The following is a 25,970-nucleotide window of genomic DNA, read 5'->3' as shown; positions in this document are numbered from 1 at the left end:
TAAAAGTAATTATCTTGTATATGGCTCACAATGGACTCTTGGGAAAATGCTCAGGAGGCAGGGCATGACATTTTGTATCAGATCGCAGTTTACAACCCCAGTGGCTGGTGACAAGTCCCGGATGGATAAGGTTCTGAAGTTACATTTTTTCTTTCTCTTGTGCCTCATTGGAATCCTTTCTGATAAGGATTCACTCAGTGGAGGCAAAAATTACCTTTATATTATCTGTATTGTTTTTTCTGAATATAAAAGTAATACATACATGTCATCTCTGAATTTTTCTGGGCTTTCTAAAATGCAGCTAACTATATATCTAAAGGAGCAAATGGAGGAGGGGTGTCATGAAAGTGGGGGTTTGATCTTATCCCGGGTACTCACTGAGGTGACCAGATATGAACTTTTTTTTTTCATATTTGAACTTCAAACTCCACTTGTAGGTATAGAGTGGTGACCTCATTTTTCCTTTAACAATAGCAAATCAGACCAGCACTTCCAAGGGGGAAAATTCTGAGCGGAAAAACAGCCCTCTGGCAAAAGACAGAAATTCTTAAGCTGATATAAAATATAGAATTCAAATTCAAGGGATAGACTATCAAAAGAAAAAATAGATGAATTGGCACTCTTCCTGCTCTTTTTTTTTCATTAAAAAAAAGTTTATTTATTTTGCCAGAAAGAGAGAGAGAGCGAGAGCAGGAGTGGGGTAAGCACAGAGAGAGGCAGAGAGAATTCCAAACAGGCTTAGCTGTCAGCGCAGAGCAGGACATAGAGCTCTATTCCATGACCCCGGGATTCTGACTGGAGCCCAAATCAACGAGTTCAGATCAAGAGTCCCACGCTTACCTGACTGAGCCATCCCCGCGCTTCCCCTCTCCCCCCCCCCCTTTTCCCTCATTTTATTTATTTTAGAGAGAGAGAGCCAGCGGGGGAGAGGGGCAGAGGGAGAGAGAAAGAAAATCTTAAGCAGGCTCCACGCTCAGCACAAGCCTGATGCGGGGCTCAATTCCACCATCCTGGGATCAGTACCTGAGCTGAAACCAAGAGTTGGATCCTTAACCTATTGAGCCACGCAGTCATCCCTGTTTCCAGCTCTTTACTGCTTCCTAGGGGCTGTCGACACTCTGGGGCCAAGTGACCTTATCCAGTGTTTCAGTGTCCCTCCACTTGTAGATGCCGTCCACTCGCTTCATTTCACTGCCCACTTCTCCCAATCCTACTAGTAGCACCTGCAGGTTCACTGTATATATGGAATGCTGACTCGGATTTGTTCACAGTCCACGATTTCCATCACCGAATTATACACTCTTTATTGACCCTCTACCAAAGAAAGCGTAGGTATGCCGTTGTCTGAGGTCGGCCAGGTTCGCCCCAGTGCTAAACAGAGACACCCCGCACGGTCAGTGCACATCCTGGCGTGAGCCGGGTGGGATAAGGGAGGACAGCCGACTCGGTCCCCAGCCGGTCTGAGCTCACAGGAGACGCCAACGCAGCCACCAGTCGCCTACCAGGCGGGGCCCCGCCCCCGCCCTCAGTTCCCGTCACGTGTCTCCGTGTCGCCCAATCAGCGTCTGTAGCGCTTAGGCTCGCGATTCAAACTGCTGCGCCGCCAGCCTGCAGGGATCCGCGCAGGGGCGGCCGGCGCCGCCACTGCTTACCAGCTATGGAGCACCGCATCGTGGGGCCCGGCCCGTACCGGGCCACCAAGCTGGTGAGTGACCATACCGGGGCTGGGCGCAGCCGCCGGCCGCGTACTGGTCAATCCTCCCCTCTACAGGGCTGGCGGGGCCCGGGTTTGGAGGCGGGACATATTTCGGCCGGTGCGGACGGGCCCCACCGGAAAACCGGCCGTTTTCCGGACGGTGCGCTAGGAAAGGCTTACCGGGTCTGGAGCTCATCACGTCGTTGGGGTGCGTGCAGCTTCGGCCCCAGACGTCGGCCTGGTTCTCGGCAGTAAGTGACGCCTTCCGATATAAAGCATCCGAAACACTAGGGTGACCCTACCCCCCACCCCCTTTGTCCTCTGGAATCGAACGCCTGCTGCCGGGAGAGGAAGGACCCACCTAGTCCGTAACCTCACGGCCACCCACCCTTTCTAACGCTCACCCTTTGCCGCAATCCAGGCAGGGTGTGTCTCCGTCTTGAGTGTCTCGTGTGGTGACACTTGCGATTCTTTCTAACGGTGCCCCCGGGATGGTGGTGGGTCTTAGCCGCTTTTCTGGCTCCCAGCGTTTCTGGTTCTGGCAGCACCGACCTAAATCAGCGGTTGACCCGAATGGATGTGAAAGGGACTTTGCAGCCCCTGATGGTCCCGGGTGCTGTCTTTTCTTCTTGGAGAAGAACTTTGGTGTTCAGGGCTCTTAGGTGTAGTTGATTTCTTTGTGACCTGGAGCAAGTAATTTTAGTGCTTTGCGTTTCAGAGGATTACTGTAATGGAGTAAGTGGTGACAATTTGTCAATGTCACTGGCAGGTTTTTAGAAGCTTTGTATGCAAGCCTGCTGATAATTTGGCAGGAAGGACCTCGCTCCTTGGTCTGTTACCACTTCTGGCCACGTCTAACTTGGGAATTCGTTTCATTGTTCTCTGCCACCTAACGGATATCCAGGAAAAGGTAGGAACAGCACGGGAGGAATTATTGCACTCATCCTTGCAAACAATCTGTTTGTTACAGGCATTCATAATGATTCATTCATTAAAAAAAAATTCAGCAAATATAAATTTAGAATTTCCATTGGGCTAGCCTCTTAGAGGTGTGGATGGTGCTGACAGAGAACAAATAAGGGTTTAAAAAAATCGTGTTTTCATATCTGCTTCCACTTCACAATTGCTTCTACCATTTGAAACCATCTGGGGTCGGGGCTATTAGTAGGTCCATCTTTAGGGATGAGATATAGATTGTGCTTCATCAGGAACTTTGAAAAAGTTTACTGTCCTTTGTGGAGGGAAAAGACACATCCCTCTCCCCCCAGTTTATTCACAGTAGTTACGCAAGGGAAACAGAGAGGCTCAGGATCTTGGAGTAACTAGTTTTCATCCTTCCTGCTTTAGACTAAAACAAGTTACCTCAGAATTGGAACTGTTTTTAATCTCATTCACTGAATTGTATGAATCACTACTTTTCTTGGATGCAGAGTTCCTATGTAACAAGACACCGCTTCATTCTGAGTCACATTAAAATATTATCAAAGGAATTTATAAAGGAATGTGTTCTTTGTCCTCCAGAGGCTGTCATCCACCAAGGAGTGATACACAGGTCAAGTTTAGCCAAGCCTGATCAAGTTAAGCAGAAAATTACGCAAATCATTAATGAAAGCACCTCAATTTTACCAGAATTTCCCAGGTAGTCAGTTCATTTGTCAGCTTTATTCTGTTTGAGATCCTTGATCCTAAACTAAGATTTTAAAAGCCCAAAAAACATTAGCAAAATTTTTTTAAAAAGTGAGACTTTCTGATTTATCAGTAATCTCAGTCATCGTTACAGGTGCTTTCTCCCTCATTATAAAATGTATGTTTCCTCAAGCATAATTCACTTGTGTCTTACACCTCTTACCAGGTAAATCATGAAGTTTGTGACCAGTCCTCTCTTTACTTATTTATCCCAGCTCCCCTTTCCATCGCCCTCTCCCCACTTATCATTTTCCCCTTCTCCCAGCATCACTCTCAACCCAATCTTCAGGAAAAGCTTGGGAAAATCTGTTGGCATTCCAAGAGCAGACCATTACTTCCTCCTTTCATGCCTTGCTGTACTTTTTCAAACCATGTACAGCTTCATTTTCTAAAGCATCAAAGTCTTATCTGAAAATAACGTTTTATGGATTCGGTGAATTTTTTATGCCAAAAATCAGATGACAGATTCTAAGTCATTACATGATGAATGTGGAAGTTGATTAGCAACTTACTCATCTTCTTTGAAATAGCTTTCACTTTTGTAACCCACATACAAATACAGTTTACCCTTAAACAGTATGGGGGTTAGGAGTGCCCACCCATGTGCATTTGAAAATTGGGGGTGTTTGCTGGCTCAGTCAGAAGCATCTGACTTTGGCTTAGGTCATGATCTCATGGTTCCTGAGTTTGAACCTTACATTGGACTCTGCTGTCAGCACAGAACCCATTTCAGATTCTCTGCTCCTCTCTCCCCTGCACCCCCAAAATAAAATAAACATTTAAAAAAAAGAAAATCTGTGTATAACTTTTGACTCGCCTGAAACTTAAGTACTAACAGCTTACTATTCACCAGAAGTCTTACCAATAACATAAATAGTCAATAAACACATACAATAAAACATTGGTTTGCGAGCATAATTTGTTCTGGAAACCTGCTTGTAATCCAAAGCACTTTATATCAAAGCGAATTGCCCCATAAGAAATAATGGAAACTCAGATGATTTATTCCACAACCCAAAAATATTCATATGAAAATGATGACAATCCTGTTATATAATACAAAATAATAAAGAAAATACAAAATATAAAGAAAAATAAACAAATGAACATGCACTTACCTTTGAAAACCTTCGTGGCTGGTGTGAGGGGGACGAGAGAGGAGGGTTATGGTATAGGACGACTTTCACTGTCATTAATGGAATCACTGCTATCTATTGGCTCAATGGAATTTTTTTCTGCATAGGGGCCATTGTATACACTCACATTGATGTTGACTACAGTCCAGTATTAATAAGCTCTTGTCATATACTGTATTTAATGAGACTGGCAATAAGGCAGCAGAGTATAGGGTCTGTATCTGCAGGCAGCCTGACCTAGAATGAAGCAAAGCATTCCTAAGCTTACTCTTGTATGGAAAAGCAAAGGACCGTCCATAGGTGCTTTGAAGTGACAAAAAATACACTGGTGCCAGTTGTGGGCACCTTCCAGCGTTCTAAAAAATCATTTCTGCTAATCACCGTGGCCTGAGACCGAGTGTCCGAGCATGGGAGATGATCTCCCACAATCCGACAGAGAGAGAGAGAGAAGAACCATTGGGTCAGTTGTGATCATATGATGTTTGGCATCACGTGCAACTCATATTGCAAGACACCTCTCGTTTAAATTTATTAGAAGTATTTGCTCATCTTGTGGAACACTTGCAGAGCAAGTTACTTGTAATCCGGGTTTTACTGTATTGTGTATGTTTATGTATTATATACTGCATTCTTAGAATGAGCTAGAGAAAAAAGTTACTAAGAAAGTCATAAGGAAGAGAAGATACGTTTACAGTACTGTACTGTATTTATAGACCAAAATGTGTATAAGTGGACCCCCATATTTCAAACCCGTTGTTTAAGGGGCAACCATAGTTGATCATTTTAATAGAAATAATGAGGAGAAAGAAAACAGCTTTTTAAAAACTCCTCTATTTGAACTTAATTCTGAGTTATTTATAGCATTTGAAGCAACTGTTAAACTTTAAAACACAGCTGTCATTGAATCTGAGAACTAGAATGGATGTGAATGATTGTCTAGTCCAGTCCCGCCATTCTGTTGAGACCTAAAGGGGTGAACTGACTCAATTAGGCCTGTCTTGTTAGTACGCGGCAAGTACAACTAGATCTAGAGTTTGGTTGTCTCTGTTCCCAGGTGCTATATCATTGTAGCACCATTATCACAATATTTTTGGTACTAACAAGGAAGGAAATAGAATAAATATCCTAGAGAAAAGAACAGGAAGCACATTTCAACACTCAGTGCTGTATTTTGTAGTTTGGCTCATGATGTGAAGCAAAAACAATTGTTTGATTCCTTATTTCAGATCCCTAGTTTAAGGGATAAATAAGTAAAACAAAAAAAGTCTTTTAATCACAAAGAAATCTGTTTTATCCCCTTTGCTATAAAGATTATCTCTTCAAATGTAATATGTTGTAGAACAAAATCACATTCTGAAGCTCTGCCTTGTTCTTTGTTGATGTAGGTTATTTTCCTTCTAAGTGACTGAGAATTGTAACTTGTTTTGCGGAGAACTTAATTCTTTTTTTTACAGAGTAACGAAATAGCAACATTATTAGTTTTGGAAATAAGTGGGAACAGAAATCATGGTTCTCATTAGGTTTCAGAATTCTAAAGCGTTTCATGGATTAAGTAAATATAATCCATAATGATAAATGCCATTAAAAAGCAACATAAATTAAAAGTTCTTTTTATAATTTATTTTTGATAAATATGTCTTATTAGCAAATTTCTAGTGCATAATGAAAACCAGCTGTCCACAGAGTCAGTAAAAGTGTTATCATAATGAATTGTTTTTTTCTCTGTGGAAAATGCATTGAATGAAAAGCTCATACAGAATAGTAAAAGTATGTTCAAAAAAATTTTTTTGGAAAAAAAAAGTTTGTAGGTGACCTTGACCTACCAGACATTTAAACTTAGTATTAATTGATTGTAATCACAATTAATTAATTGTAATTAATTAATTGTAATTTCCTGTGGTATAGTATAGCACAGGAAAACACAAGTAGCACAGTGGGATAAAAAAGAGTTCAGATCTTGATTCAGAACAGAATCAAGAAAGATACTATGTAAGGTAATTTACTATTTCAATTCATTGAAAAAAGGGTATTCTTCCTCCTCCCATAAAAAATTCCAGTTGTAGATTCAAACAGTAAAAAAAAAAAAAAAAATCACTCTAAAATATTAGAAAACTTTGATGAATACTTTTAATACATCAGGATGGGAAAATGTCCAACTTCCTTCCCCTAAAGGGGAAAACCCTGAAGCTATAAAGAAAAAGAAGATATATTTGTTTCATTAAAATATCATCATCAACAATAAAACCTTCATGTAGCTAGAGACTACATAAACAAATTGATAAGCCAGGAGAAAACATTCCTAATATATTTTAAAAAAGATTAATATTCCATATTTTTAAATGCAATACACCTTTATTAAATACATGTACACTGTCTTCAGTTGTGGGGATATGGAACTGAGCAAAATAGACTTTCCTGACTTCTTTGCACTTTGACTTAAATGCTAGATGTAAACATTTAAAAAAAATTAAGAGACTACCCAATAGAAAAATGTCAAGTCTCAGATGAGTAAATGAAAATTACTAAAGATGAAGAGAGCAACATGCAAACAAAATTTAAGCGATACCATTTCTTGAACGCAGATTGGCAGAAACAGTAACATCTAGATGATAGTAACATCTAGTGATGGACAAAGGTAAGGTAGGATGTGCATATGCTGCTGGTATCACTCTAAATTGTTACATCTGATTTAAATGTGCTGATCGTCTCTAGAAATCCATTCTAACAAAAATAAATAAAAACATTGGTCCTTTAGGTTTTTAAAATAAGAATATTTTGAAACAACAAATACTCATTATTTGAGTACTCATTGAAACAACAACTTATTCATAAGAATGAGTAACAACTCACTGAAACCACAATACTCATTGAAACAACAACTTATTCATAAGAATGGGCTGGATCTACAGGTATTCATATGGAAAGACATCCATGCTATGTTCAGTGCAAAAACAAGTTGGGTAATGTGTGCAATAGGATTGATCGTATTTCTTTAAAAAGGAAGCAAACAACAGCAGTAATAATAAATAACACACATATATAAAAAAGAAAAAATCTATATATATGTGCATATGTTTGATAGGTATGTGGGATTGGAGAGAGACTGGGCAGGCTCTATTGTATACACTTCTGCATTTAATTTGTTACAGTGTATATTATTACTTACCTAATTAAAATAAATAGAGGAACTGCTTACCAGCTTGAGTCAATTAATAGGCATGTTTACTTCTGTTTTGAAATATTGGATCCCAGGAACCCATGTCTCCATTACATTTATTAAGTAATGTATAAAGTACGATGTATTAAGTTTAACTGATAATGATTATGATAATTCAATCAACCTAAAATAAATGCAAATCTTTTTTATTAACTCTTCCCACTCCCAATATGCTTGATCAGGACTAACGTGAAGGCTAGGTGTCAGCAGAGAATAAACAACAACAATGGTTAAAAATATGTGGATATTGTTTAAAAGCATGTTTATATTTATAGCTATAGGTGCTATAATGAAATGACCACTTAATGAAGAAACCACAGAACAGATTTCAGATTATATTCTGAGACTAACTGCCTGAGGGAGATGTGCCATTTTGCACGTCTTCCTTGGGTCTTGGTTTTGCCCCAATTTCTTTCTAGCCCTAGAATAGTTTGAGCCCCAGATTTGTTGTAAGAGATTACCCTGGGGGTGCCTGGGTGGCTCATTCCAACTCTTGATTTCAGCTCAGGTCATGATTCCAGGGTTATGGGATCAGGCCCCTTGTCGGGCTCCGCCCTGAGCGTGGAGTCTGCTTAAGATTCTTAAGATACTCTCTGGCTCCCTCTACCCCTCTCCCCCACTCATGCTCTCTCTCTGTCTTTCTAAAAAAACAAACAAACAAAAAAACCCAACTATAATTATTAGAAAAAGATTTTCTGATTTCAATGGGAAAGGAGGTGAAAAGTAAAAATTCACTTTGTGCAGTGATACAAAAAGAGAAGAGTGGGAGAAGGGACAGTGGTTAGGAGAGTAAGACCGTGAGGTTTTAATACTTTTAGGAGTACTGGCAGGAAGCCTAGAGTCCTAACAAGAAATTGGTATAATTATGTAGGAAGGATACCTTATGTGAACATTTCATTTAATTTAGGGAAGGCGGATGAAGGGGTGGATGTCTAGATTTTTTTTTTAAGAGGGAAATATTTTGCAGGAGTTTTAAACATGTTTTGACATCAGGACTATATCTTGTACATCTACCTTTTCTTCTCTCCATTTGATGCTTTTCATGTAATAAATGATACATATTTGGTTAATGATGTAAAATCATATTAGAGCTCCAAGAAGTGAATTAGGCATATTGGGCTCTGGTTTATCAATTTTTTTGATCATATGTTTGTCATTAATGTAAAAATCCATTAAATTCACATAATGGGACAACTTTCTGGTCTTATCTCCAGTAAATACCTATTGAATGAATAAAATACAGTTTTTTAAAATATAAAATACCGTTTTAAAAGTTATTTTTCAAGTGTGAAGGTTGTAAATAAAAAAAAGGCGAGGCTGTCATTAAGATGGTTTTCTAAGTGGAAAAACTGCCTTCATCATCTTAAATATTTGGGATGTAATAACTTGAACAAAACCAGTTGATTGCTACATGCTTTTCTCCCTTTTTTCCCCAGTGGAATGAAACAGTTGAGCTTTTTCGCGCTAGGATGCCCTTACGGAAACATCGCTGTCGTTTTAAAAGTTACGAACGCTGCTTCACGGCGGCTGAAGCCGTGGATTGGCTGCATGAGCTGTTGAGGTGCAGTCAGAACTTTGGCCCCGAGGTGACCCGCAAGCAAACAGTCCAGCTGCTGAAAAAATTCCTTAAGAATCATGTTATTGAAGACATCAAGGGAAAATGGGGTCAGGAAGATTTTGAAGACAATCGTCACTTGTACAGGTAACGGTGACAAGTAAACCTGAAGGGGGAGGACGGGCGGCTCTGGTCAGTCTCTTGAAACTGCCTCATGTGAAAGAATCTCTCTTGTCCACTGGAGTGCTGCTCGTCCTTGTGATTTGTTGAGTGAAGACCTGAATGTGTTGTCACAATAAAGCCTGTTGCCGTGTTCTTAGGTCTGTAGAGTGCCCCCTGGCCGTGTTTTGTTGTAGTGAGTTTTCAGAAAGGACATCTTTTCTTGCCTTTTGCACATCTGGGAGGGTGATCACAGTGGCTCAGTGCTTCTAGAGAATAGGAAAGGGTGAAATAGCTAGCTCTGGGCCGGGCCTCTCTGGCAGTGAGAATGTATTTATTCAGGGGGTTAGCGGCAGAGTGGGTCTGATCTTTAGGCAGATCTCAGAGCCTATATGAAGTGTTGTACTAGAATTCCCTGATGTAAGTCTGCTTTCCGCCAAATGTTTTTGCTCATGTTTTAGTGCTATTTTGTGATTGGTCACTTACCACCTGATCGCCCAAGGGAAAAATGCATGTCTCTCACTCAGACTTTCCTTCTCGCTACATGCTAGGTTGTTTTACTGCTGGAGGCGGAGGGGACCTACCTAAGTAATCTTTAGGGACTGGGAGAGTATTAGAGGAATGAAGCTGCACATGTCCTGAAAAGAGTAAGTATTGAGTTACTGACAGGCCTACCAAAGGGGTGAGAACTTGAAAGGGTTTAAAAGAAGAAATGGAGAATATGGATCCTTAACATTTGTTTTCTTTTACTCCAAAAGAAAATTGGGCATGCTCTTACAACACATTTAGTAAGGGAGTTTGGGGTCCCTGGGACCCATGACTTTGAGCAGAGAAAACCTGTTTATTTCCTCCCTGAACCATTTGTTTGGCTCTTTTGTGGACTAGCTGCTGAGGAAGCTCACAGAGCAGTGTGAGGGTTAAGGCTAAGACCAGACACTGCTGCACACTTAGCATTAACTTCTTTATGGAGTTTCATCAGCAGTCTCCAGCTTCTAGATAGCAAGACTGTCATGGGACATTTAGTTGTCTCTCCATTTGGCAGTTATTTCTGGCTTGCTCATCCAACTTTTAATTAGGATCTTGGGTGATTTGAGCTTATTCTGAGACCGTAGTGCTTGTTAGCATCAGGCGGTGGAAACTCCAGCCCTGGTTCTGCATGCCATACTTCCCTGGGGATTTGTAAGTGATTATTTCTCTTGGGAAACTGTAATTGCTTGTACCCCATCACAACTTAGTTAGAACACTTCTGAAAGATTCTCTGGATGAGTAACTTGCAATCTGTTCTCTTGTGACCACCTTACGTTGGGTAACATCCCTTGCATCTCAGGAGGCTTTCAGGGTCCTCAGAAGAGTGAAATGGGAGAATGCTCTAGGAGCCGGCCACCCCGCCCTGGCAGAGCATGCTTCACGTCAGGATGAAGATTTAATCAGGTGTCCCACTTTAAAACATCGAGTGCACAGCCAGAGTACATTTGTCCTTTAAATAGCGATTTTCTCTTCACTTTCTGTAATACTTGTGAATCATAAAGGGAGCACTATTTTCTTCTGTTGTTTACCACCTGAAAACTCATAGCTTTCCATTTGCCCCAGTGGAAGTATTCTGAGTTAACCACTGGTGTTTGCCAATTTCTCAGATTACTGTCAGATGAAATCTATTCAGATAAGTAAAGCATTTGTTAAGGAGCATGTGCCCTGAATTGAGAGTGAGCTAATGAGAGAGGCGGCAGCTGTTGCCCGCGTGCAGCTTCCAGGACCGGAGCTCGGATCCTCGCAGCTGTGTGCCAGGGCTCCAGAGAAGAGTGGGACGGGGGCTGCCCTGCCTGCTCTGCTTGCACCTGCTTTCCTAGCAGAGTACGTCCTGCTGCCGGATTATAATGGAAGCAGATGAGGGAGATGAGGATCTAGAGGCAGGTTAGATTTGAAAGTAGATGGAGAGTCAGTAAGGTGGAGAAATTCCAGAACATGCTTCTAAATATCAAGCCTTCCTAGGTAGTATCAAGGAGGCTGGAACAGATAGCCGAGGAGTCTTGCTGGCAAGGAAGGAGCTAAGGTACTCACACACTGATGATGTGCTGACTTGTCACGTTATTGTTATTTAATTCAGCATCTGTTGATGTAGCGTATTATCCTGATTTTAAAGATTAGGAAGTTATTAAGGCCAAAGTTACTAACTTCTGCAGAGTCACTCAGCTGGTAGTAAGAGTCAGGATTTGAATTGAGGTGTCTGTGTCTGAAGCCTGTGTTCTTACGATAGGCTATATTGCCTCCATTTCCACAACGTGAGATTGACTTAGGTTATTAGATAGTGATTGGATGAGTAAACACACAGTAATAAACAAGATGCATTTGGTGTATCCAACATGCGTTTATGTATTTACAGAATTCCAGTAATGTTTTAAGTACCAGGTAATACAGTTAATGATCCTCTGTCTTCAGGAAATTGTCAAAGGATGACTGGGTGGCTCCGTTGGTTTAGCGTCTGACTTCAGCTTAGTTGTGATCTCACGGTTCATGAGTTTGAGCCCAAGATTGGGTTCTCTGCTGTCAGCGGGGAGCCTGCTTTGGATCCTCTCACTCCCTCTCTCTCTGCCCCTTCTCTGCTCACGTGCTCTCTGTCCCTGAAAAATAAGCATTAAAAGAAAGAAAAGTTGTCAAATAAAGGAAGTGAGGTGAACATCATCAACCTAAGCACTTACAAATATAGCAGGAGGTGGGTGGTTTCTTGAGTTTGTGAATTACAGAAAGCTACATGAAATACCAAAGGCTCTTACAGCATTTTTTTGAAGACAGAAAACACACACACACACACACACACACACACACACACACGCATGCACACACAGTATATGTGGGAGAATTTTGTAACAGAAAGTTAAGCTTTTATTTTGGAATGTACCAAATTTTATTTCTAGTTCTTAAAGACTGTGTGTCATATTTCTTCTGTGACTACAGTTACATTTGTTAACCATGATTTTTTTTCCCCCAGAATCAAAGATGTAAGTATAGAAAATAGAAGGAAGTAGTGAATTTTAGCGTGCAAGAAAGGAAAGCAAGATCCCAATATCTGAATGTCCATCATTGTCAGAGATGTTGCAGAGAACTGCCCAGAGCTAGTTACCAAACCACATCCTTCTTGTTAATAATGCCGTTGTCTGGAAAGAATTCTGAATTTGCTGCTACTAAAGACCATTTTAGATTTCACTAAAGGGTCTATGTAGTTGAGCCAGATGCTTTCATCTGTGTCTGACAAAGTTTCCTGGTCCTATACCTCTAATGAGGAGAGGCTTTGATATATATTTGTATGAAAAATTTCAGTTTATGAAGCAATTTCCCTTCCATGATCTCCTTTGATCTTCATGGCAACCCTGGGAGGTGGACAGGGTGGATAGTTCATCCAAAGAGAACCAAGGATGTTTCTCTTTGAAATATCTAAACCAAACACCAGGAGTGTTCTAGTTAAGGAAAGTTCATGCTGATCATCAAATGTGTCCGTTTATTTATGTGAACAGGCAGTTATATAGGAGTATTTAAGACTAATGTAATGGGTCATATAAAAATTGAAGTCGATATTATGATAATTGCTTGTTTTGAATGATTTAATGAGAAAAGTGTTTGTCCTACTGTAGATTTTTAGGAGGATGAGGTTCCTGGTCTGGTGAGATACCTGGCCCTTGACCTGTTCTCATTACTGATGCTAGCTCTGGTGGATCGTGTAAGTGGGAAGGTGTTTGGTGTTCACAGATAGGAATTTGCTTGGCTCAGCTTTAGTGGTTGAGATCTGATGTGTAGGGAGCCACTTCCTCTGTTTTCCCACCTCTCCCTGTCCCCTTTTTCTCTTCTTTTCCTTTGTTTCTACCTCTTTATGTGTGTCTCTCTCACGTTCCTACTTCTTTCTCTTTGTTTCCTGTATTCTTTCTGTTCCCTTTCCTTCATATTTGCTTTTTTTCCTGTCCTATTTCCAAAATACTGATTTTAATTTGAAACTAGAATTTGTTAGGTAGATATTGCCAGCTCTATTGAATAATGTTACTTCCACATTCTTAATTTACAAAAGCAAGACTCATGCTGCCCAGTTTTAAGACTTATTACATAAAGCTACAGTAATGGAGACTGTGGTGTTGGTGAAGGAATGGATGCTTAGATTGCTGGCACAGAATTGGTGGTCCAGAATCACACACAAACTTGGCCACTTGGTTTTTGACAGAAGCATAAAAGCAGTTTAAAGGAAAAAAGAGTAGTCTTTTCAGCAAATGGTGTTAGAACAATTAGATATATATCCTCTATATTAAAAAAATGAACCTCAAATGTAAACTGTGTACTTTATGCAAAAGTTAATTAAAAGTGAATCATAGATTTAAATGTAAAACTAGGAAAAATTTAGAGAAACCAGAGAAGCTCTTTATGCCTTGGGGTTAGGTAAACAGTTCTTAGACATGACACCAAAAGCATGATTCATAAAAGAAAAAAAAAAAGATAATTTGACTTCATCAAAATTAAAAACCTTTGCTCTGTGAAAGACACTATAAAGAGGCTGAGGAGACAAGGTACAGATGGGGAGAGACTTTGCAAGCCATATATATGACAATGGACTGGTATCAAGAATATAAAAAGAACTTAAAAAACTCAACAGTAAGAAGACAAACAACCCAATTAAAAAATGAACAGAACACTTAAATGGACATTTCACCAAAGATAACTCAAGAGCTACTGATGCCTAAAATGATTTTTATGATTAGTATTAGGGAGATGCAAATTAAACCTGGATAAGATACTACTACATATTTATGGGAATGGTTAAAATAAAAATACTGACAATATCAAGCGCTAGAGAGGATGCAGAGCAGTTGGAAATCTGCTCTACTGGTGGTAGGAAGCTTGGATTGGTTATCACCGTGGAGAGAAGTTTGGCATTTTCTTTTAGAGTTGAACCTCTATGTACTGTATAACTCAGTATTCCCATGCTTGGGCATTTGCCCTAGAAAAATGAAAACTTATTTTCACACAAAAACTTGTACATGAATACTGATAGCAGCTCTATAGTAATTGCCAGCAGCTGAAAACAAACCAGATGTTCTTCAGTGGGTGAGTGGATAAACGTTTTACATCTATAAAATGGAATGCCACTGTGTGTGTTGGGGGGAGATGTGACTGTAAAATCAGAGGAGTGAGTTCTTGGGAAAAATGGAACTGTTCTGTTTCCTGATTGTGGTGGTTGTACAAATGTATACATGTATTAAAATTGATAGAATTGTGGACCAAAAAAAACACATCAATTTTACTGTATGCTAATAACATTTTTTTTAATGCTGGAGATTTGAAGATCTCTGTTTGTACCTCTGGAGAAAGAAATTTGAATTGTTTAGGTCCGTGGCTCTTTAGTCACATCCTGTGGCCCTGGGAAAATGTTTTCATTATCCGTTTGAAGGGAACACTTTTACGGACCTCACCTTCAAGTTAATGGACTATGGCTCCCTCTAGTGGGCATCCTGTATTCTCATAGTAAGCTCAAAATGTGTGTGTGATTTTTTTCTTTTGTTTTTATTCTTTTCATCAAATCCTGGGTCGTTGTCCTGTCATAATTGGAGGTGCCAACATGGGGGAGAAGTAGGGGGTCCATACTTCCTGTGTCTCTCAAACAAAGAAGTGCAGAAGCCAAAGGACTTTGAACATCAGAGCCTGGGAGGAAAAGAGACTGAAATCTACCAGGAAGAAAATGGGAAAGCTGGAAAAAAGGGCTACTTCAAGGAACAAATCAAAGCACACCTGGTGGAGGGTCCAAAATATCACTATGAGTACGGTAATAAAATAACCAAAGTCACAATAACAGAAAGCAAGTAACAGTCTGAGAAAAAAACACCTCCTAAAGGGCCAGGCCCTGGACAGTGTATGACCCTCCTTTAATATAGCAGTGCTCACAGGTGCAGAGCACACAACAAGTTTTTAAAATGCATAAGGGACAGAAAACTAGCCAAAGTGACGAAACGGAAGAATACTCCTCAAAAGAAATTCCAGGAAGTAGCCACAGCTAAGGAATTGATCAAAACTGATTTAAGCAATATAACTGAACAAGAATTTAGAATAATAGTCATAAAATTAATTGCTGGGCTTGAAAAAAAGCATAGAGTACAGCAGAGAATCTATTGCTACAGAGATCAAGGGACTAAAAAATAATCATAATGAATTAAAAAATGCTGTAAATGAGGTGCAAGATAAAATGGAGGTGGCCACAGTGCGTATTGAAAAGGCAGAGGTGAGAATAGGTGAATTAGAAGATAAAATTATGGGAAAAGAGGAAGCTGAGAAAAAGAGATTAAAAAAAAATCCAGGAGTACGAGGGGGAGAATTAGAGAAGTAAGTGATGCAATCAAATGGAACAATATCCGTATAATAAGAATTCCAGAAGATGAAGAGAGAGAAAGGGGCTGAAGGTGTACTTGAACAAATCATAGCTGAGAACTTCCCTGATCTGGGGAAGGAAAAAGGCATTGAAATCCAAGAGGCACAGAGAACTCCCTTCAGACGTAACTTGAATCGATCTTCTGCATGACATATCATAGTGAAAGTGGCAAAATACAAGAATAAAGAGAGAATTCTGAAAGCAGTCAGGGATAAATGGGCCTTAACATACAAAGGTAGACACATAAGGGTAGTAGCAGACCTATGTACTGAAACTTGGCAGGCCAGAAAGGAATGGCAGGAAATCTTCAATGTGATGAACAGAAAAAAATATGCAGCCAAGAATCCTTTACCCAGCAAGTCTGTCATTCAGAGTAGAAGGAGAGATAAAGGTTTTCCCAAACAAAAACTGAAGGAATTCATCACCCCTAAACCAGCCCTACAAGAGGTCCTAAGGGGGACTCAGTGAGTGAAATGTTGCAAGGACCACAAAGTAGCAGAGACATCACTAGAAGCATGAAACCTACAGACATCACAATGACTAAACCTGTATCTTTCAATAATAACACTGAATGTAAATGGACTAAATGCTCCAACCTAAAGACATAGGGTATCAGAATGGATAAAAAAAAACAAGACCCATCTATTTGCTGTCTACAAGAGACTAATTTTAGACCTGAGGATACCTTCAGATTGAAAGTGAGGGGATGGAGAACTATCTATCATGGTACTGGAAGTCAAAAGAAAGCTGGAGTAGCCATAGTTATACCAGATAAACTAGACTTTAAATTAAAGGCTGTAACAAGAGATGAAGAAGGGCATTATATAATAATTACAGGGTCTACCCATCAGGAAGAGCTAACAATTATAAATGTCTATGCACTGAATGCAGAAGCCCCCAAATATATAAAACAATCACAAACATAAGCAACCTTATTGATAAGAATGTGATCATTGCAGGGGACTTTAATACCCCACTTAAAACAGTGGGTAGATCATCTAGACCCAGGATCAATAAAGAAACAAGGGCCCTGAATGATACACTGGATCAGATGGACTTGACATATATTTAGAACTCTGCATCCCAACGCAACAGAATATACTTTCTTCTCGAGTGCACATGGAACATGGAAAAATATTCATGGTCATGGATTGGAAGTATAAATATTGTTAAAATGTCAATACTACCCAATCTACACATTCAGTGCAATCCCAATCAAAATTGCACCAGCATTCTTCTCGAAGCTAGAACAAGCAATCCTACAATTTGTATGGAACCACAAAAGACCCCGAATAGCCAAAGTAATATTGAAGAAGATGACCAAAGTGGGAGGCATCACAATCCCAGACTTTAGTCTCTACTACAAAGCTATAATCATCAAGACAGTATGGTATTGGCACAAAAACAGACACATAGACCAATGGAATAGAATAGAGACTCCAGAATTGGACCCACAAAAGTATGGCCAACTAATCCTTGACAAAGCAGGAAAGAATATCCAATGGAAAAAAGACAGTCTCTTTAACAAATGGTGCTGGGAGAACTGGACAGCAAGATGCATAAGAATGAAACTAGACCATTTTCTTACACCATTCACAAAAATAAACTCAACATGGATGAAGGACCTGACTGTGAGACAGGAAACCATCAAAACCCTAGAGGTGAAAGCAGGGAAAACCTCTCTGACCTCAGTTGCAGCAATTTCTTGACACATCTCTAAAGGCAAGGGAATTAAAAGCAAAAATGAACTATTGGGACCTCATGAAAATAAAAAGCTTCTACACTGCAAACGCAACAATCAAGAAAACTAAAAGACAACCGACGGAATGGGAAAAGATATTTGCAAATGACATATCAGTCAAAGGGCTAGTATCCAAAATCTATAAAGAACTCACCAAACTCCACACCCGAAAAACAAATAAGCCAGTGAAGAAATGGGCAGAAAACATGAAGAGATACTTCTCTAAAGAAGATATCCAGATGGCCAACAGGCACATGAAAAGATGCTCAACGTCACTCCTCATCAGGGAAATACAAATCTAAACCACACTGAGATACCATCTCACGCCGGTCAGAGTGGCTAAAATGAACAAATCAGGAGACTATAGATGCTGGCAAGGATGTGGAGAAATGGGAACCCTCTTGCACTGTTGGTGGGGATGCAAACTGGTGCAGCTGCTCTGGAAAACCGTGTGGAGGTTCCTCAAAAAATTAAAAATAGATCTACTCTATGACCCAGCAATAGCGCAGCTAGGAATTTACCCAAGGGACACAGGAGTGCTGATGCATAGGGGCACTTGTACCCCAATGTTGATAGCAGCACTTTCAACAATAGCCAAATTATGGAAAGAGCTAAATGTCCATCAACTGATGAATGGATAAAGAAGTTGTGGTTTACATACACAATGGAATACTACTTGGCAATGAGAAAGAAGGAAATCTGGCCATTTGTAGCAACATGGATGGAACTGGAGAGTATTATGCTAAGTGAAATAAGTCAGGCAGAGAAACACACATACCGTATGTTTTCACTCTTATGTGGATCCTGAGAAACTTAAGACCATGGGGGAGGGGAAGGGGAAGAAAGTTATAGAGGGGGAAGGAGACAAACCATAAGAGACTCTTAAATACTGAGAACAAACCGAGGGTTGTTGGGGGGTGGGGGAGAGGGGAAAGTGGGTGATGGGCATTGAGGAGGGCACCTGTTGGGGATGAGCACTGGGTGTTTATGGAAACCAATTTGACAATAAATTTTATATATATAAATAAAAAGAATGAACAGAAAAATAAATAAAATGACGTGATAACCTAGATCTTTAAGAACTTTTAAAATTCTAAATGTTTATGATTCCAAATATTCAGTAGTTTTCCCACGTGTTTGTCATTCTAATGCAATATAACATGATTCATTTCCTCCCTAACTTGGCATTCTCTGGAGAGATAGAGTATACATATATGAAAAAGGTAAGTAGCAGAAACAGGGTGTTATTTAATTAATTAACCAAAATGAACCAGAACAAGTAATAAATTAGAGGTGTTACACTGATAGCCCTTGGATTGATACATCTGTTTTGTCTCACTGGCATAGTGTTTTTAGTGATTAAAATGTTTTCATCTCTTTTTTTTTTTTTTCCCCCAATTTTGGGTATTTTGGGAAGATAATACTTTAATGTAGTTCAAAATTTACAAAGTATAATAGAGTATTTGCAATGAAAAAATCTCCATTCCACCTCTCTCCTCCAGCTACCCAGTTCCTTTCCCCAGAGGCTCCTAATAATTCTGAGCTTTGACACAGTGTCTTAAGAAATTGTGAACCTGAAAGTCTTTAGTTGGGGCAAACCCACTGCACTTGATATTCTTGCCACCATTCCCTTCCATTATACCTCACTGTATCATGGTGATGTTGTCTGCCTGGCCACTGCAGGATTTGTGTTTGTGACCCACTTGCTGTGGGAGTGTTTTGAGATCTCATGGAGCAGGAGGTGGAGGACTTCAACCTGGGTCCCAAGAATGTGGTGGGATCTGGTTAATGAGAAGAGAGAGGGTATTTCAGGTGACAAGGATAGCAAGACTGAGGCTATTGTTCAGAAATGTCTAAGTGGGCTTTCCTAGGAGAGGAGAGAGGAGAATGGCCTGACTGGAGAAGTTTAAGGTCAGGAAGTCATAGGGATAAATTTGGTGCAGTTACTTAAATATGTGGTTGTGGAGCAGACTTTAACTTTTAAAATTTATTTTTAATCAAAGTATAGTTGACATATAGTATTATGTTATTTTCAGGTGTATGACGTAGTGATGAACAGTTATATACATTACAAAGTGCTTACCACGATTAGTATAGTTATTCTCCGTCACTATACAGAGTTATTACAATATTATCGATTATATTTCTTCTGTACTTTTTATTCATGACTTATTTACTTTATAACTAGAATTTTGTACCTCTTAATCTCTTTTGCCTGTTTTACCAATTTCTCTCCCCTCTCCCCTCCAGCAAACACCAGTTTGTTCTTTGTCTTTGAGTCTGTTTTTGTTGTTGTTATTGTTCATTTGTTTTGTTTTTAGATTCCATGTGTAAGTGAAATCATATGGTATTTGTCTTTCTCGGTCTGATTTATTTCACTTAGCATAATAGTCCTTGGGTCCACCTATGTTGTTGTGAATGACAAGATTTCATTCTTTTTTATAGCTGGAAATCCATCCTTCCTTCCTTCCTTCCTTCCTTCCTTCCTTCCTTCCTTCCTTCCTTCCTTCCTCTCTCTTTCATCTTCTTTATCCATTTGTCAGTTGATGGACACTTGGGCTCCTTCCATATCTTGGCCCTCGTAAATACTTTTGCAATAAACATAGAGGTGCATATATCTTTTTAAATTAGTGTTTTTGTTTTCTTCAGGTGAATACCCTAATATGGAATTACTGGGTCATATGGTATTTCTTTTTAATTTTTTGAGATACCTTCATGTGGATTTCCACAGTGGCTGCACCAGCTTACATTTCCACCAACACTGCACAAGGGCTCCCTTTTCTCCACATCTTCCCAACCCTTGCTGTTTCTTTTTGATTCTAGCCATTCTGACTGGTGTGAGGTGGTATCTCATGGTTTTGATTTACATTTCTCTGGTGATTAGTGATGTTGAGCATCTTTCCATGTGTCTTTTGGACACTGGTTATGTCTTTGGGAAAATGTCTCTTCAAGTCCTTTGCCCATTTTTAGTTGGATTTTTTGCTATTTAGTTGGATTTGGGTTTTTTGCTATTGAGTTGTAGTTCTTTATATATTTTGGGTATTAACCCCCAATCAGATGCATCATTTGCAAATATCTGCCCCTACTTAGTGGGTGGCCTGTTTGTTCTGTTGATGGTTTCCTTTGTTGTGCAAAACCTTTTCAGTTTGATGTAGTCTCAAAAGTTTATTTATTTTTTTTTGTTTCCCTTGCCTGAGGAGGCATAAATATGTTGCTAAGGGCAATATCTAGGAAATTACTGCCTATGTTTTCTTTTGGGATTTTTGTGGTTTCAGGTCTCACATTTAGGACTTTAATCCATTTTGAGTTTATTTTTGTGTATGGTGTAAGAAAGTGGTTTAGTTTCATTCTTTTCACATGTAGCTGTCCAGTTTTCCCAGCACTGTTAATTGAAAAGACCACCTTTTCCCCCATTGTATGTTCTTGCCTCCTCTGTTGTCTATTAGTTGACCCTATAGGCTTGGGTTTATTCCTGGGCTGTCTGTCCTCTTCTTTTCATCTACGTGTCTATTTTCATGCTAGTACCATACTGTTTTGATTAGTATAACTTTGCAGTATAGTTTGAAATCTGGGTTTGTGATACTTCCAGCTTTGTTCTTCTTTCTCTAGATTGCTTTGACTCTTCAGAGTGTTTTGTGGTTCCATACAAAATTTAGGATTAGTTGTTCTATCTAGTCCTGTGAAAATTATCATTGGAATTTTAATAGAGATTGCATTAAACCTGTAGATTGCTTTGGATAGTATCAACCTTTAAAAAATTTTTTTTTTTTCAACGTTTATTTATTTTTGGGACAGAGAGAGACAGAGCATGAACGGGGGAGGGGCAGAGAGAGAGGGAGACACAGAATCGGAAACAGGCTCCAGGCTCTGAGCCATCAGCCCAGAGCCCGACGCGGGGCTCAAACTCACGGACTGTGAGATCGTGACCTGGCTGAAGTCGGACGCTTAACCGACTGTGCCACCCAGGCGCCCCTAAAAATTTTTTATTTTCAGGGCGCCTCGGTTGGTCAGTCGGTTAAGCGTCTGACTTCAGCTCAGGTCATGATCTCACAGTTCATGAGTTCGGGCCCCATATCAGGCTCTGTGCTGACAGCTCAGGGCCTGGAGCCTGCTTCTGATTCTGTGTCTCCCTCCCCTCAGCTCCTCCCCTGCTCACGCTCTGTCTCTCTCTCAAAAATAAATAAAGATTAAAAAAAAAAAATTAAAAAAATTTTTTTTAAGTTTATTTATTTATTTTCAGAGAAACAGAGACAGCTTGAGTAGGGAAGGGGCAGAGAGAGAGAGAGAATTCCAAGCAGGCTCCCCATTGCCAGTGCAGAGCCTGATGTGTGGTGCTCGAACTCATGAAACCATAAGATCATGACCTGAGCTGAAACTGAGAGTCGGACGCTTAACTGACTGAGCCACCCAGGTGCCTCTCAACATTTTAACCATATTACCTTCCAATCCATGAGCATGATGTATCTTTTCGTTTGTTTCTGTTGTCTTCAATTTCTTTCATCAGTTTCTTAGAGTTTTTAGAGTGCGTCTTTTACCCCCTTGGTTAAATTTATTTCTAGGTATTTTATTCTTTTTGGTTTTTGGCTGTTTTGAGGTTTATTTATAATATCCTAAATATATAGCAGTCTGTATTAAGTCTATGGTCACTTAAGTTTGAGCGCATTCTAAAAACCGACATTTATATTCTCCCACCTGTGTATTTTTTTCATTTCAGAATTGCCTGATACTTATTGGCCTTTTCTACTTAAAGAAATTCCTTTAACATTTCTTGTAAGGCTGCTTTAATGGTGATAAACTCCTTTAACTTTTGTTTGTCTAGGAAATTCTTTATCTCTCCTTCAATTTTGAATGATAACCTTATTGGGCTGAGTAACTTGGTTATAGGTGTTTTCCTTTCAGCTCTTTGAATATATTATGCCACTCCTGTGTGGCCTACACAGTTTCTGCTGAAAAATCAGTTGACAGCCTTAGGGAGTTTCTGTTGTTTATAACCACAGCTGACCCTTGAACAACACAGGGTTTGACTGCATGGGTCTACTTATACGTGGATGTTTTGCAGTACAGTATTATAAATGTATTTTTTCTTTATGATTTTCTCAATAACATTTTCTTTTCTCTAGCTTACTTTATTGTAGGAATATAGTATATGACATAATACACAAAATATATGTTAATTGACTATTTATGTTCATCGGCAAGGCTCTGGTCACTGGTAGGCTATTCGTAGTTAAGTTTTGGGAGAGTCAAAGTTAGACTTGGGTTTGGGGTGCATGAGGGCAGTGAGTGGGGTGTCATTGCTCCTAACCCCCACATTGTTTAAGGGCTTCATTGTTATTTTTCTGTTGCTCCTGTTAAGATTCTCTTTTTATTTTTAATTTTGGGCATTTTAATTATTAGGTGTCTTATTGGGACCTGGATGGACATTTCTTTCCCCAGATTAGGGAACTTTTCTTCAAATAAGTTTCTGTGACTTTCTGTCTGTCTTCTTCTGGGACCCTTATAATGTGAATGTTAGTATGCTTGTTGTACCAGAGGTCCCTTAACCTGTTATCATCAGTTTTTAAAATTCTGTTTTCTTTTTGCTCTTCAGCTTGGGTGTTCTCTCTTACCCCATGTTCCAGAATGCTGATTCGTTCATCTGCATCCTTTAATCTGCTCTTAATTCCCTCCAGTGTGTTTTTTTATTTCAGTTATTGCGTTCTTCAGCTCTGGTGGTTCTTTTTTATATTTTATCACTTTGTTGAAGTTCTCACTAAGTTCAACCACTCTTCTCTCCAGTCTGGTGAACATCTTTATGAGCATTACTTTGAACTCTTTTTCAGGTAGATTGCTTATCACTGTTGTATTTAGTTCTTTTTCAGAGGTTTTGTTAATTCGTTTGGAGTATATTTTTCTGTCTCCTCATATACACTTTGTGTATATGTTTCCGTGAATGAGGTGGTTTGGGCTGGCTGTGTGCAGCCGGAGCTGGAGTGGGGTGGAGGACCCTGCAGAGGGGACATGCTGGTGGGATGGCTGGAGCTAGAGGAGGCATGGGCCGGGAGGTTTCCCAGAGTGGACCATGCGGTAGCCCTTGTTGGGCTGGGTGGAGCTGGGACAGGTGTGGATGGGGTGGCCACCTTGGCAGCATGGCTGGAGCTGGTGTGGGCCAGGGACCCTGCGCTTGCTGAGGCAGCAGGCTGGCTAGAGTGCCTTGGCCCTGCCCCCCTCTGTGCTGTCAAGATAGGGGAGGAACAAAAACAGGACCCTCACTGGCATCTCCAGCCTTCGAGAGAGTTTCAGCAGTTCCCGCACTGTTCCGTGGGTGCTCTAGGGTTAGTAAATGGGATTCCTCCACTCAAAGTCTAGTTGCCCTTGAAACTGCTATTTTTTGCTGTGCCCCAGGTTGTGCAAATCTGCTGAGGGCCCTCTGTTGCTATCCCTTCCTTCTGCAGTTTATAGTGTGTGTGTGTGGGGGGTGGTGGTGTTCTCATTATCACCTTGTCTCTGTCTCTCCTGCCCATTCTCTGTGTGGTCTCTCTATCCTTGGGTGTGCAGAAGCTGTTCACTGCTCCTCAGTTCTTTAGGAGCAATTGCTGTACATGTAGGTGTAGATTCCGTTTGTCTCTGGGATGAGGTGAGTTCGGGGTCTTCCCATGCTGCCGTCTTGGATCTCTCCCTTCACCCCTTTGCATTTAGAATCTTTACTGATGTTTAACATTTTCTTTTATTGAGGTCTGGAGTCTAACTCTTACCTTTCTCAAGGCACCTGTCAATCTGTAAGTCCTTGCAGTTCTTCAAATACATCTGCGGTTAGTGAACATCTAAATCTTTAGGATTTGTTCCTGTATAAAGTCTCTGGGAGCTTAGACCCTTTGGAGCTGGATGAGTATCTCAGAGTCTCTGTACCCACTCCTCCCATAAAAGTCAAGAATGAATGTCCAGGTTTCCATGTCATAGTTGTGGGGATACTGATAAAAAACATATACTGGACATTTCACCTTTTTTGCTGCCAAACATTTTAAGCTCCTTTTCTGTTTTGTGAGATTCCCTGTTTTTGTGAGCCTTGGAGGGAGGCAGAGCCCTGAAGCCGAGGTAGGTGAGATTCTCCGTCTTTCAGCAGTTAGGGTTCAGGGACCTGTCCTGCCCTTGGAGGTTGATACACTCCTACCTACGACTTTGAATGTCAAGTGAGAGATGTGAAGGGGAAGGGACAGCTTAGAATTTCTTGTGACAGCAGTGGTGGCCTGCAGGAGCAAGGGCAGAGCACATAGAGGCAAAGGCATGCAGAGGCCATGGTGTCAGCCGTCGCTCTCACACTAGACTGTCCCTTGTGGTTCCTGCTCTGTGTGCTGCTGTGGCTTCCTTTCTCCCTAGCACTTTTTTCCCCCTTTCTGATGCTAGTTCTCCAGCTCTCTCTCCTATTGATTTTGTAACCTACTTGGATATTTTCAATTTTTTTTGTGTCTGGTTAAATTAGTCAGAATTGGTTTTTGCAACCAACAACTCAAACTGATACGACAGGCAGTGCCTGTTGAAGGAGCAAAACTGGGGAATTGTTTTGGGCAGAGGAAACAGTGCCATGATTATGGTGTGTATATAGACTGCCCAAAAGGTAAGCAGCAGTGCAGTCTGTCCCAAGCTGTGGGGATGGATTCCAGCTGAGGACCCTGGCAGTCCCTGAGGTGCAGGAGCAGAATCCGCTAAAAATAAGCCGTAAGCTGATCTTTGCCCTGGGACAGACAGTTCTATACCAGGCTCAGCTCATCCTGAGGTTACATTATCGCTGCCCTCTTTGGATGTAAAATGTGCCAGGGAAAGTAGGTGTGTTAAACAGAGTATTGAATAGACTGTCTTGACTCATGAAAAGCATCTACTGGTTACTGATAAACTTTTGTGGCATCCTTTTTTTTTAGGCTTTTTGGTGATTACCTCAGGTTAATTTCGAACCTATGTTTTATCTTTCTACCCTGGCCATTCATGTGTGGTCATATTCCTGTGTTTCATGTTTTGTGTCATGTTTCTTTTTCCCTTCACTTTGTATTTGTTTCACCCACTTGGTCTTTAATTCTTTTTTCCTTTAATCCTTACCCAAGTTTCTTTCCTATGAATTCATGATGCCTAGTGATTATAATTAATAGAGAATGGAGTTTCATCAGTAGAGAATCCAGAAAAATCAGTGAACATAACCCACTGAACACTCCCCTTAGAGGAAGAGAAAGGTATTTTGGCCAAAGAAGGTAGATTGAACAGTTCTTTTTTTTTTTTTAATTTTTTTTAAATGTTTATTTATTTTTGAGAGAGAGATAGATAGCGAGCAGGGGAGGGAGAGGAGGAGGGAGAGAGAAAGGGAGACAGAATCGCAAGCAATCTTCATGCCATCAGCACGGAGCCCGATGTGGGG

At 40.2% G+C, this 25,970-nt stretch overlaps 1 protein-coding gene across 2 annotated transcripts in view; it reads left to right on the top strand.

The window, feature by feature from the left end:
* Positions 1–1,619: 1,619 nt before the first annotated feature.
* DEPDC1B (DEP domain containing 1B) overlaps positions 1,620–25,970 on the top strand; it is a 90,826-nt gene continuing 66,475 nt past the window's right edge. The window contains exons 1-2 of one of the 2 annotated variants that reach the window (XM_030321528.2): positions 1,620–1,705; positions 9,172–9,437. In XM_030321528.2, the coding sequence (XP_030177388.1) occupies positions 1,658–1,705; positions 9,172–9,437 (314 nt within the window). In that variant the 5' untranslated portion in view covers positions 1,620–1,657. Of the gene's footprint in view, positions 1,706–1,996; positions 2,607–9,171; positions 9,438–25,970 lie in introns of those variants that run through there. The other variant, XM_030321537.1, reaches the window with a different exon arrangement.

The sequence above is a fragment of the Lynx canadensis genome, chromosome A1, assembly GCF_007474595.2.
Source record: "Lynx canadensis isolate LIC74 chromosome A1, mLynCan4.pri.v2, whole genome shotgun sequence".
NCBI lineage: Eukaryota > Metazoa > Chordata > Mammalia > Carnivora > Felidae > Lynx > Lynx canadensis.
Note: the sequence above shows the minus strand (reverse complement) of the source record. Positions and strands in the feature narration are given on the sequence as shown.